This window comes from Paramacrobiotus metropolitanus, unplaced genomic scaffold (genome assembly GCF_019649055.1).
Source record: "Paramacrobiotus metropolitanus isolate TYO unplaced genomic scaffold, Prichtersi_v1.0 Parri_scaffold0000024, whole genome shotgun sequence".
Lineage (NCBI taxonomy): Eukaryota > Metazoa > Tardigrada > Eutardigrada > Parachela > Macrobiotidae > Paramacrobiotus > Paramacrobiotus metropolitanus.
The window spans coordinates 226458-240457 of NW_026570244.1; the positions used below are offsets into that span (position 1 = coordinate 226458).

Below are 14000 nucleotides of genomic sequence, written 5' to 3' on the forward strand. Positions count from 1 at the left end.
TCACCTCGCAGTCCACCGAGGAACGCCTTGCCATCTTTGCTGATTGTCATCTTTCCTTTAACATGGAAAAACGTCGTTGCCAACCACGAACGGCTTGGGATCATCTAGCTTAACTAGAGTTTTAAACCAGGTGTTCTTGTTCGTAGTATGGCCACTTGCCCTACTATCAGCAATGACCGCATCCGTATTTCCGGCCACATGCAAAGCTAAAACCATTAAAGATTCCTTCCTGTAACCGTGACCGGACTTGTCCTGTCGCTTGTTGGTGCCTAGATCTTTTTCCTCTTTGACCAGCAATCTGCTTCATTGTGACCGACTTTCCCGCAAATACGGCAGTTCCCCGTAAACTTTTTCGCTCCACTCAGTAGCATCTTACCTTTCGTGTACAGTGACTCACCAGCTGGACTTGACCCGCTTCCTTCTCCTTGTCCCTTCATCGTCTTTTCCGCTAAAAGCAGCTTCTCCCGTAACGTGGACATTTTTGGATCAGGACCGGCCATCATGTTCCACGACGACACAAAAGAGGCGTACTGTTTGAGCAAGCAAGCAAGCGTCTTCCCGATCAACCAAGAGTCGTGACCTTCTCCCGCTTCCCGCACGCACCTATCTTGGCCGCTAGAACATTCGAAAAACTCGCTCATCGCCGACATCAAGTTGTTATCAGTCTTCGGCTCCTTCAGTTCCTAGATCCTCTTTAGAATCTCAACGGACGTCTTGCAGTCTCGACACTGATTGAAGGTGGGATCATCCACTGTAGCACGCAATATGCTTTTGGCTGTCCCATCGGCAGCTACCTACTTCAGGTGGTGCTCTTGTGCTGCTTTATCCGTTGTCAAATCCTGGAGCATCGTTAGTGTCCCATTAACAACGGACCACAAAGACTCACCAGTCAACACATCCTCCAACTGTACCCTCCGTCGCGAGTAATTGGAGTCGTTCAACTCGGTGACCTTAATACTCTTGAACTGCGCCATTGTAGTATCCACACAACAATGATAAAACAAACTTAACACTGCTTAGAGACAAGCAGGTCTCATAATCTGATACAATTAACGTGGTTTTGGTAGTTTGCTTTAATGAACAGTAATTCAAGTGTCGTTAACATTGTAATTGTAGCATCTTATATACAGCCCTGCTACGCCAAGTTCGGACACTTTTGAAAATAAATTATAAAATATTCGTTTTTCCCGTTTTGTGTAGCTCTTTCATTTTTTCTAGTACAACGTTTTATCGCGAATCTGGGAATATCAAATTCGGAATCTTCTGATCTGTCAGCGAGAAGACGGGGGCAAATCAAAGGGTTGGGGTAAGGGTCATTACCGAACTGCTTATATCGGCGGCTCCCGTAAAATCCCCAACCAATAGTTTTGTGCGAACATTAGCGAAATCTTTTCAGTGACCGACAAGGTCTCTAGTACGGGCTAACGAAACAGTACTACGCGATCGGTGCGCCAGGTGAGCTCGAAGGAAGATCTGTCACCCATAGACTTGCATGTTAAAAGGTATCTCCCGAAGAATGTGGTTGCCTAGTGCGCTGATCGCTTTTGTGAGGATGTAAGTACTTAAATAGATATTAGAAAGGGACCGTTAGTAAATCGAAATACCACTTGGAAGTTTCCAATTTTCCAGAATTTTTAAACTATTATCGACTGAACATGGTGATTTTTTCGGAAGCAGCGCGTTTTTTTAAAAAAAAGTGCAAGTAAAACTTTTGCTCCCTTTTCCGGCATTGTAGCTTTTTGCATAGAAACGTAATCCAGAAAGTTGCTGTTGATTGTAATCTATCATAAAACAATTAAATCAGAAGGTTAGATATCAACGGTCGCAGGTGAGAAATATTTGTTACTGTCCGAACTTGGCGTAGCAGGGCTGTACTCAGTAAAACAGTCAGACTGACTAAACTTCTGAGCAACAACTTCGCCTTTAAGGCCGGTGTATGACAAAGGGGCTGGGTGCCAACATGAGTAACAGACATTAGTAACGGTTACACTCATAAATTATAACAATTTTTATAATTTTTTAATAAGTAATTAAATTTTTTTAATATTTTACTTCAAGTTTGTTTTTCGACATGTTAAAAAATTAATGAATACATTTTTATCGGTATGAATACGGAATCAGCAGATCGTAGTATTATTTATTTCCGGCCATGAAGCATTGCAGTACTGTGCGACATTTTTAATTTATAAAATGTACAGACTACAGATTATACGTAACACTGTCACAATTACTCTAGAAATTGATTTGCCGCTGAATACTTTAATGGTGTCTTGTGGGGTACGAGTCATGATTAACAAGCGAGACGTTGCCTTGCATGATTATGAATTTATTAGTTTATGTAGTCCAAAGAAGCGAAATCGCTTGCAAGCTTTGCATGAAGGCTTATACCGGGAAGATTACACACTGTAAAACACTGTAAACTGCAATAGCGTACACGCCTGATGCTACCGAACTGGAAGTGATGGGGTACGGAGTTCTGGTGTATATCAGTCAATGTAAACCGCAGAATAACCAACTGCGCCAACAACAGTAATCCCGCGTTTTACTCTCAACAGCTCCAGATACCGAAAATCTTAGTGTAAGTGTTAATAGTACTACTCGAAACGCAATTTAAAAGAGTTCTGTAAGACACAGAGCCGGGAGTTCTGTAAAAGTGAATCTACCAGTGGCACAGCGCTTAATCTTACAGAGCGTTACAGAGCAACGAGATTCAAAATTTTCCAGTTTAATATGTGGTCGAAACTTTCAGCATAATGCCAGTTGCGCACTCACATCACAAATTGATTATTCACAAATAGATGGTCGATACAGGTGTTGTTTGTTTTTATTTTAGCTAGGGTAACATTTTATTGCGGATCCAGTGATGTCAAAACAGGAACAATCAGCTCTAGTAGTGAACTCAAAACAGGACGTATCACTCATAGACTTGTATGTTAAAAGGCACTATCATCCGAAGACTGTGGCTGCCTAAGCGCGGAACGCGTTGGGCCAGGCGTAAGTGATTTAAAGAAAGTTAGACTAAGACAATTAGAAATCAGGTAAAAACCAGAAAACCACTAAAAAGATGTTCGGGTTCAAGGGTAGCAAGGGAAAATAATTTGTTATTGCATACACTTGGTGAGAACGACCTGAACTTCTGGTGAGAAATGCGAGTTCTGTATCGTAACGGAGCCAGGAGAGTTCCTTTTAGATGCAGAACACTTTAACCTTGAGCTTCCAATCAGCGGTGAGGGGTGGGGTCAAAACGTTACAGAACTTCCGGCTCTGTATCTTACAGAACTCACTTAAAGTGCGTGGCGAGTGGGCCTAATGTAAGTGGGCGATGGGTTTCGCTGTCCTCCCAGTGGCAGGTAGTGGGCGTGGAGTGCGGCCGGTGGCTTTTTCTCCCTGGGTATCTCAATCTCCTTTCGAAGCTGTCGGATGTTGGCCGTTACCGGAGGTGCCCGAGGCAGTGGAGAATCCTCTTTACGACGGCAAATAAAAATGCCCCATGCCATGGCTAACACCAGTAGCACAGCAGCTACATCGCTAGCAAAGCCGCTACCGGTAGGTTTGCCATAACGAGGTTGCTCTAACGGTAGGATTTAGTACCGGTACTGAAACCCACAGTTAGAGCAATCGAGTTATGCCCTACCACGGATACCGTATCCTGCCTCGTTAATGTTCTGCCGCGGCCGGTGTGCATGTCCCGTGCAGAACTGCTTTGCGCTGCACTATCCAGAATACCAGTCAACTTGCTAGACATGCTAAATTGCTAATGCACCAGTGTAAAATAGCGTTTCTCTACACGCAGAGGTTCTTATATATCCTGTTACAGTATACAGTCACGGGCCCGCGCACGGCATAACAATGATTCACTTTTCACTGGACAACAGACAACGCGTAGTCTTCCATCTTCATTTTCCGGGTGCGGTGTAGTTTTGTCACGTACGTTTCTTAGAATGTACGTACTTAAGGTTTGAGTACCATGTCATGTTAAGCCGGTATTGGATTTCTTTGTAGCGGCGTGTACTCAGCATTCTTGCCAGAGAAGACACGGAAATCCTTCTCTACGAATCCCACTGTCAGCTGCTTAATCAGCAATTCCGCTTTCCCCTAAACGTCAATCAAAATGCCTTTTTCTCACTTGTCAGCGCCGGGAAAATGCATTTCTTTTGCCGTGTCAGGTGCTGAGTAGTGATGTACAATTATGACTCGTTTTTACACCCTTACAAACAACTGTACGCTTTTCACTACATTAAATTAATGATGTTAAAATAGCAGAATGATTTTACAAATCCTGGATACTTAGGGGGATCAACTAAGCACATAAAGAAATCTTAATTCACGCTTGAATATCCTCAGATCGGAAGAACATTTATTTAATGATAACGGGCGGATTTACTTGGGAGAGTATTATATCACATGACTGCATCAACACGAAGCAACCACACTTGAGCGCTCATTACCAACAGGCTGCCGCAATGCACAGCCAGACTATACATTCATACAAATTCAGAGACTACAGCCGAATCGAAAGTGAACCAATTTCAGGTTCATAGCACTTTCCCATAATTTTAAAATGAATTTCAAAATTTTTGAAATTCTATAAATCTGATATTGGTTCACTTTCAACTTTATGGCCATGTTTTTTTTACAGCAAAGTTTCAAGAAGATTGGGTAATAAACGTACTTTTGGTACACAACAATGCATTTAAACTTTTCACCTATTTTAGTACGCCGTAACTCGGCAACCGGATGTTACGCGCGCAAGCGTTTTTTCAACCATGTATACAAATCATTTAGCTTTAGAATGATATAAAGTATTACAAAAAAGTGATTCAGAGTGCGCGAAAGCGAAAGTTTCAGTGTATGTATCCCATTTTTGACACCATGTACCGAGCCATTTCCCTTAAGACCGTAACCGACCATTACCAGTAGCCTTACGACAACACAAGAATGCCCCCGAGTTTTCCTTTCGCCAGCTCCAGCTTCCAGGGACGAACGAACCGACCGGAAATGATTCACCGGAAGCTTTTATACCTACCTCAACCATCATCGCAGGCCGATGCTTCGCAACCGGAAGTAATGAGTGGGTTCGAGGCCCTTGGTCTACTTCCATTTCGGATATCAGACATATGGGCAACATAAGCAAGACAGAGGAACATAGGAAAGCTAAGATATCCAACAATTTATGTCGACAGCAGACTTGATATTCGTATTAACTTTGTATGCTCGCATAGTTATTCGTTGAGAACAGTAATCGTAGTAGTCTGAAAGATCCACTCATGGACGCCTTCGTGCGGCCGGAAGAAGCACTGCAGCTCAGCGCCTGCGTTAGCTTCCCGAACGGTCAGTTGCAGTGCATAGTCCAGAAACTGTCCGGGCAGATTGGGGGATAAGGTCATTTTCCGGTTGTAAGTTCCCGTCAAGACCTCTTTGGACGGAGGCAGCGCACCGTACGGCAGCTCCGTGGGTGGGCGGAAGATGCGGCCCTTGTAGCGCCAGAAATAGTGGTTCTCCTGATTGCGCAAAATAGCCTCCGGGAGCGGCAAGCGGACGCGGCAGGGGATGATGATGGGGACGCCCACGCTGGTCACGTGCGGTGTCTCCAGCTGCGGCTCGAAGACCTCGCTGGCGCGGGTAATCTGCGGGAGGAGCGTGAAGCGGCGCAGAACGCGCGGTGGGCCAGTGTAGCTCCTTGTAGTGGGCGTGGCATCCACGCAGAGGAGCGGCCCGCCCGAGTAGGCGGTGACGTTGAGGACGACCAGCTGCAGGCGGCGGTCACCCACGCGGCTGACGTTGTAGCGCTGTGCCGGGTCTTCCGGCTGGGCGTGGCCTGCTTCGAAGACGGTGCGTCCGCGGTGCAGCCAGGTCAGCGAGCGCCAGTCGCCCCCGGGCGGCGCCTCGCAGCTGAACGTCGCGTCCTCGCCCAGCTGGGGGCGCCGCAGTTCCCCCTGCTGGAGGCGCTCATCCGGGGCCAACGGCAGAGTCAGGCGCTCGTCCTGCCGGCTGGTCAGCATGGCGTCTGTGATCATACCCTCCACTGCAAATTTTTTGACTATATTCATCTATTTAAATTTTTTTTAAATTTTATTTATTTTTTCGTATATTTTATTCATCTTATTTTGTAATAAGATAAATAAAATTTTTGAAAATGAAATGACGATATGACGATAATTTGATTTGCCAGTCTCCAGTGTTGAGTTTGAACGGACCAGGGTTGATTTGCGCAGTATGCGTTAAAACGAAGTATCCACAGTCAGTGGTCACGAAATAATTATTGTGCGGCCCGCACAAAGGTTCACTCATGCTATGGTAACAATACGAGGTCTGCCTCCACGAATCACATCCACAGCCCACTTACGGTTGATCGCCGGCGGCACGCTGGACTGCGGCCCTTGAAGGGAAAAGGGGAGAGGCAGGCATCCCCAGCACACGCTGAAAACGCTCAGCTGCAGCCACGCTAAATCACGCACCACGCCCAAATGCATCGATCACAGTACTGTCAATGTTTGTTTTAATTTTTTCACTGCAAAGTACTATAAAAGTCATACGTACATACGTCACAGCAGGCTCAGTTTTCTGTACAACGCATTGGTTTTGCTGCGCTGGTTTGTCCTGCTTAACATAACGGCCACATAACATAAAGTACAAACAAGAACGACAAGAACTTATTAAATGTACATGCGATTGCAGATAGATACGTACTGTATTGTCGGCGATTACACCATCTTTCAGATTTGTATTTTCGTAGTGTCAACCGCTCGTTAGGAAAGCAGACAACCGCCAAGCATGCATAGACTGTAGTAAAAGCGGCCACAATTGTTGCCATGACAGTCGCCAAGCATTGTTGCTGCACTGTCCTGGAACAATGTTACGTTTTCAAGAAACAGTTTCGGCTTTTGCCTTCGTTTTCCTTGTGGTTTAGGGTGGCAGATCGAATTCTAATTGGATTAATACCAGGTGCATGGCTCGGTAATTGTTAAATTTTCAATGCCGGTGAAGTTTTCTACTAAAATACTTACACGAATTAAGTATTGGAGATATTTTAAAGTACACACAGCACGCCAACGGCAGCTCAACCGTTCCGCGGTGACGCCTTATTCTTAAGTTCTTAACAAATTTCAAATTTGACGGAGTGCTCCAGTCTTCCTACTATAAAAAGCCACGCCACACTGTTGACGCGATTCATGCATTCTTATTACGCCAGCCGCCAGGTATCCAGGAACGATCGTATTCGCAAATAAAAATCTCCGTAAACGACTGGTGGATTGTGGCAGCACGATAGTCGGTGCAGCAACGAAGGAGCTACATGAACTAACGAACCAATTAACGAACTAACTAGCATCCGTTTTTAATTTATGCATATACCGTAAAACCCGATATTAACGCCCCCCCGAAATTAACGCCCCGTGCGGTTTTAAACGCCCCCTCCCGAAGCTCTCGAAATAATAGAAGCCCCCCCGAAATTATCGCCCCGGGGCGCCTAATAAGTTGCGGCGCCGCGGTTTTTTAGAGCATTGTCGTTACAGTCTGAATGTTACATCTTGTTAAGTTACGTGGATTCCATTTAAGCACACCTGTTAAATCATGATTTTCTAGCAAATGTCTTGGTATCTAAATTATTCCTTTAATGTCCACACATACAAATTTCGTTAAAACTTGAATATCCTGAGCGCGATATTTCTTTGAAATATTAAACGCCCCCCCGCAATAAACGCCCCCTGCGGTTTTAAGTGCCCTCTCCGGAAGCTCTCGAAAAAATAAAAGCCCAGGGCGTTAATATCGGGTTTTACGGTAACACGTTGCATCTCAGGTGGAAAAAATGACACGTTTGGTAATTAATTTTGCCATTCTGGACACTGATGATGTGCCACTTATGGCGGGAATTTCTGCCCTGGTGAGCAGACTGACAGTTACTCCTAATTCTGGCTTCAGTATTCCGGGAACGGAAAATGTTTTTTCAGATTATAACGAGCTCGCTAGCTTGGACGATTTTCACGCTGATTACACCGATCCGTATATGCTCCGTCAGAAACCCAGCAAGCACACGATTTTGGTCTTGTACGTATGTACGTATATTCCATGTAATTATTGTACCGACCATTTAGCACTGCATAATTTATGGAGAAACACCTTTTGGCTTTTACTAATTTTTTCTTCCCGTAGTTGTACATCAACACCCCGCTCTTATTACGGCATTATACTACTGATAAAAACAAACAAAATCATCGCCATAAGGAAAACACAAGGGATATGAAGGAACTTTACCTAGAATTCTAGGAACGACCTTAATTCAGGATTTTTAACCAATTGTAAAGATTAAATTATTATTATTATTACGGCACAAGAGCAGACAACCCCGAAGGGACTTCAAGTCTGGTCGAACAAAAACAATTTTCTGCTAACGAAAACATTTAGGAGAGTTTAACAGATCTGAGTAGAAATTTGAGAAAAGGTACAGAAGCTGCTTCGAGAATTTTAGGATTAACAGCAAGAATTTTATCAAGACCCAGTGCAAATCTGTAACCCGAACAGGGGTTGTTTGGGCCTGTCAAACTCCCCTGTTCGGGACCAGAAACCAAGTCCGAGGTGCCATTGTGCGGGCCAGAGAGCTCAGGCCTACCGGCAAACGGGCGGAAGGCCTATTTGTAGACCCACTCTGAGCAAGTTCTGGTTCCGCCTGGGCCTATTTAAACACGATATGCAACAGAGTTCAGGCCCAGTCCAAACATTAAATTTACTTTGAATTTGAGTTGCTTTTTATTTTGTACTTTACTTAAATCCAACGCTTTACATGACTTAGAAGCTTTATTATTAAGTGACATAATAGGCTTTATTAATATTTATTGTAGCGCATCACATGCACTGATCACAAGTCTGCATTATCACGGCATAAACATGAAAAAAACAGGATGCACATCGGTTATATATGTAAGTACATTTATTTCTCAATATTTCGGCTCAGTAATTTCGTAATAAACATTCGCATCAGCTTGAGCTTTGCTCGAAGGCACATCCGACTCGATGGTATACAGCTTCACTCCCAAGTTCTTCTTATCGGAAATATTCGGCATGCAGCTTCAGTGGGTTCGTGCGCGTGCTGGCAGCGGGCAGGCGTTTGGGAAAAATTTTCATCGGAAAATGGAGAATTATTGCGGAAAATCCTGAAATTAAATATTATACTTATTAGCCCACTTATTAGTAATAAACTAATAATTTTATTTCCTTTAATCACAAATTTTCTGCATTTTGAAATTAACGAAATTGGACTACAAAAAAAGATTTTCTTCACAAACAGAAACTTCACACCCACGCGAAGAAAATCATCCCCAATATTAAATATAGTTCGAGAATACGTAATTAAAACAAGGGTAATAACGTGTCCCATCAGTAAAAATTTAGTAAAAATAATTCCCAATGCAAATAAAATGCTGTGTACAGTATTTTTGCTATTTGCATATTGATTTTATTTACTGTATACGAAGTACTTTAAACACACGCACGCACCTGCACGGGATCATCCTGTTTTCTAATTTTCTAATATTTCCACATGTTCGGAACTTTAAAGCTTGATCCTAAACCATGGGAGGCTTCGACAAGGTGGATCTTCAGTGGAAAAGAGGTTTTTGACAACCAGTCAACTGACGCAAGTCGAGAGCTGCCAAAACCCACTAACCGTTGCAACAGTAAAGGCTAAACTCACGCAATTACAGCGCAAAAACATCACTATTAACCATTTCCCAGGGGCAGTCGTTATTAGTTTCATATATACAAAAATGCCATCGTGAATACAACAATTATATAAAACAAAACTGGAGGTCTGATGAAATCAAATTGGTAGAAGAGCAGATTATTGTTATAAGTTTGCAATCTGCAGAAACGAACACTACCACCAGCTCTAATACGCTACAGTGATGTGCAATAAGTACAGCATGGTGCGTAACGGTAGCACCGCCTCCAAGCGCGGGAAAAGCGGACTACCCCGGCAGGCAGTTTCAAAATCGTCCAGCAAAATGTTTCAGTAAATTGTATCGTAATAATTTTTAATTACTTTTTAATAGTAATAATATTAATATTATTTTTAATAATAATAATTTTTTTAATTATATGCATGAATAATTTTGTTGATGTAGTACTGTAATTTAGCTGTTAACTTTGGATTTGTGTAATCAATGCTCATTTATACCTTTCAAGTAATGTAATATCATTATATTACGTATATCATCATCGGTATATGCAATCACTGAAGCGCGTTGTTTCAAACGTTTAAAGCAGTTGTCAATTATTACTATATTATTAATTATTATTACGGAGCTCTATTCGGACCGGATACACGTGCGTAGTACGTACATTGCATACTATAAATGTACAAATATATTGTACATACTTGCTGCCGGTTAATTATCATACCTTGTGATTCAATAGGAATTTTGTGATTGACACCGCTAAATTTTGTTGGATACTTAAATTAGAACACTCAAATAAAGAAAACTTTATTTGTGGGCCAGAACTATGATTTGTTGGGCCAGATTATTTCAGCACTACGCGGGGCAAGTTCTTCCCACGAATCTGAACCAGATCTGGCCCACAATACGTTGGCCCGGAAATGCCATTATCCTGGAACAGAAAATGCTCCGGATAGGCCAGAGTGTTTCGTGCCCCGATCGGGCTTGATTTCGTTTCTAGAAATTGCACTGGGGAGGACGCTTTATAGCCGCATTTCCATAGTCCACCCTCCGATAATTTTCTTTGCCCGCGTAACATCGATCCGGGCCGGCTTCCGCAAGTTGTAGCGCGTGGTGTTATCTTTTACTTAGATCATGTCCAGGAGGTAGGCCGGAAGCGGGAACTGATCTTTGTTCCAGAACTTGAACAGCCACACCGCATCGCTCTGACGCCATCGGTCGAATATGTGAGGAATACCCAACTTCTGATACAGTTCCGGAGTAACCGGCATCTTGTAATCAGTGATGGTTTTTAGAGCTTTACGTTGTAGTCCGGCTGAAAGCCGGACAGCTGTGAAAAGCTGTGAAAAATGTGAAAAACAGCTGCAAATAAAAGGAATAGAAACAGTTGTACAGTTTTATAAATAGCCGAAATTTTGTAAACATTGAAACTACAGTTACCATCACTTACAAATATATTGTCACTTACAAATTATCAGCGGAAAAGGAACCAAACGAGATCACTTTATGACGCAGGGCGCTTAATTTCTTTAGTAAGCCGTATTGAACTTGGGCATGTATCGGCCGATCGGGACAAGGGCTACTGCAGATAGTACCATCCTAATCTTTCTGTTTCCGTTGCTGGCTGTTCGATGTGTATCTCTTTAGCTATCATGATAGAATTCATTACAACATGCAGAACTTTGACATTTCCCGTGAACTGCATGTTCCTCGTGGTAAAATTAATAATTACTGAGCGTAAGAAAATTGTGCTGGTACATAGTACCACAATCGGGTACATATGCGAAAACATTTCATTCACAAAGCACTTCTTCGCTTCGTTTTCTGAATTCTATGGACAAATGATTTGTACACAATGGCGTGAAAATCGTTTAGGCGCGTAACATCCGGTTGGAAAGTTATCGGCGAACTAAACATCACACTAAACATGCACATGTACTCGTCTATTAAGGGAAGTGTGCCGGTGGCCCGGTACATGGTAGTAAATGTCTTAGACTCGGGTTCACGTGCTGAAACGTTCGCTTTCGCGCACTTCCAAACACTTTTCTGCACTGTTTCATGACTTTCTTTAAATAAATACGCCTAACTGACCTCTGCAGATAAAATTATTGTTTTAAGCATACCACGGTAGTCTAAACCTTTGTACAAAAAACGAGTTTCTTTTTAATTTGGAGGCGGAAACAGTGCCCTGGTTAGCAACAAAAGCAGCCAGCAACACTTTCGTAACTACCTTTCGTGACAACCTTTCGTAACGGACAGACACCAACGAAAGCATGAGTCCTGAATATGGAGGACTTCCGGTCGAATATGCGACTGCACAAGCATTGCGCATGGAGTACGTTTCTATGGGGATAACAACAACTACGAGTATTATGAATGATACCCATACTATTCTCGCTCGTTTGAAATAGCAATAACGTGCGGTTGCTTAGAGCCCGATCAGTCTGGTGCATTTCCATTTCTTTTACAGAATGCCGGCACTCACAAGTTGATCATCTATCACTTTACCTTTCGTGGAAAACTCAGAGTTGACAAGTTGCGTGTGGAGTACTACCAACCTACTCTAGTTATTTGCACTACCACTGCGGTGTTGAACTGTTTTTCTTGTTAAAAAAAGATAACTGCGTGGATAATACTTATATATGGTAGCTGCAGAGATACGTGTTAGCCGAATATTTCTAGACCATCGACATATAATGCTGCTGCAGTTGCATTGGTGCGCGGGATGTCCGTCATCACCACCACCTCCAGGAGTGCCAGGGATTGATTGTAAGTAGCTGTACGGAAAGTTCGCTCCTTTAGTATTATTCTAAAGCAGTAACTGTTCTCAGTATTCAGTGTTTTAGTCTTGCCCTTTCTTAAAGGAAAGGGCCATGGCTGTCTTTGAGCACGCTACCTTTTAACCCCAGAGAAGACTGGTTAAATTGTTTTTTTAATGGTTAAATTTTAAGTAGTGTACCGGCGGTTGCATTCATTGTTATCTTGGTGGCTGTTGCAAATTTACCAATATTTCTGTACCTTCCGCTACTCCGTGTACAGAAGTCAGTAACCGGTTCATCTGGTAGTGGAGTATATGCTGGCGGAAGGGCTACTGAACAACCGGCTGGACGACCGCATCACCCTGACCCGACTGGCCCCCGCGCCCAGTGTGGCGGACAGCGTGGTGTACCGGCCACGACTGGGGGACAACGTGACCTTTAGCTGCAGCGTCCCCGCCGGCGTCGACCCGCACCATGTGTCCTGGCTGCACCAGGACCAGCTGGTCTTCCAAGCCGGACAACCGGTGCCGCTGCCGGAAGACGACACCACGGGGCAGACCTACGCCTTCGCCCGCGACAACCACACCCTCTTCTTCACCGTCCTCAACGTCACCCTGCGCTCCGGGGGATCCGTGCACTGCGTCGCCGTCCCCTCCGCGCCCGTGTACACGCCGCATCGCCGCGTCCTGCAGCGGTACATGCTGCTGCCGCTTGTCACGCGCCGCAGCGACGTCTTCGCCAACGAACCTCCCTACCTGACTGCGACCGAGGGCGAGTGCCTTATCGTGTCGTGTAGTATCCGGCTGCCGCTGCCGGACGGCATCTTTCGCAACATGGCCAACCACTTTATGTGGCGCTATCACGGCCGCATCACCAAGGGCCCCGCGGAGGCGCCGTACGGAGCGCTGATGCCCCCCGGCGATCTCGGAAAGGTCAGTCGTCCGCCGAACCCCGATTTCAACAGCACCAACAGTCCGGGACAACTGATGCGCTATGGCTACCGCCTGCGGGAGATTACAGCGGCCGACGCCGGCCAAGTGCAGTGCTGGTTCCGCCCGCACCGGGAGATACATGAGTGGGTCTTCCAGACGACGACGCTGGTGGTGTTCGCCAAGAATAGCACGCAGTAAAGCGATACTGATCCAGTATAGAATCGACTGCAAGCATTTGCATGTCGTTGTATAGCCGATTAGCTGTTTACATGTTCGAGTAACCGCTTAAATGTACGAGTAATAAAACGCTTTGCAGTGACCTTTCCTGTTTAATTGTTCTTCGGCTTTGTTGATTTCGTGATGGCGAAAATAATCAGCATTTGCGCCCGCTTATTTGTGAATTAATTACAGAAAAACATAAATCCGCTCACCCTGTGTCGTACTTTGAAATTTCTCGACCGAGAAAGCATCTTCAGAACCGAAACAACAGAATTGAACGTATCTTGTATAGTAAATCGCGAAGCAGCTTTTGACGCTTCGAGCGCGACCTGAGCGTAAACAGAATGTATGGAAAATAATATGAACGTAGAAAGGTTTGCTAGAGCCTGTGCTTTCTAACAGCATAAATAAACACTGGT

At 44.2% G+C, this 14000-nt stretch overlaps 2 protein-coding genes and 1 long non-coding RNA gene across 3 annotated transcripts; 2 read left to right on the forward strand and 1 right to left on the reverse strand.

Annotated features, from left to right (window-relative positions):
• Positions 1-4853: 4853 nt before the first annotated feature.
• On the reverse strand, positions 4854-6521 carry LOC129587362 (uncharacterized). The gene is made up of 2 exons (XM_055481074.1): positions 6347-6521; positions 4854-6025 (listed from the first exon to the last, which is right to left on the reverse strand). The coding sequence occupies exons 1-2, from the start codon at positions 6471-6473 to the stop codon at positions 5223-5225; spliced, it is 930 nt and encodes a 309-aa protein (XP_055337049.1). The 5' UTR covers positions 6474-6521; the 3' UTR covers positions 4854-5222.
• Positions 6522-7067: 546 nt separating this feature from the next.
• On the forward strand, positions 7068-12331 carry LOC129587370 (uncharacterized). Its single transcript, XR_008690355.1, has 3 exons — positions 7068-7199; positions 7799-8046; positions 12142-12331. It is a non-coding gene; the product is annotated as an uncharacterized LOC129587370 (long non-coding RNA).
• A 39-nt stretch (positions 12332-12370) lies between these two features.
• Positions 12371-13771, forward strand: LOC129587360 (uncharacterized). Its single transcript, XM_055481071.1, has 2 exons — positions 12371-12440; positions 12737-13771. Exon 2 carries the CDS (start codon positions 12745-12747, stop codon positions 13558-13560), a length of 816 nt encoding a protein of 271 aa, XP_055337046.1. The 5' UTR covers positions 12371-12440; positions 12737-12744; the 3' UTR covers positions 13561-13771.
• The last annotated feature ends 229 nt before the right edge of the window (positions 13772-14000 follow it).

What these genes read in the sequence shown, in the direction of transcription:
- LOC129587362 (XM_055481074.1), bottom strand. Translation starts at nt 6,473, where the DNA reads ATGCATTTGGGCGTGGTGCGTGATTTAGCGTGGCTGCAGCTGAGCGTT. An exon ending in CGTGCCGCCGGCGATCAACC is followed by an intron (nt 6,026 to 6,346) that starts GTAAGTGGGCTG and finishes AAAAATTTGCAG; the next exon opens with TGGAGGGTATGATCACAGAC.
- LOC129587360 (XM_055481071.1), top strand. Translation starts at nt 12,745, where the DNA reads ATGCTGGCGGAAGGGCTACTGAACAACCGGCTGGACGACCGCATCACC.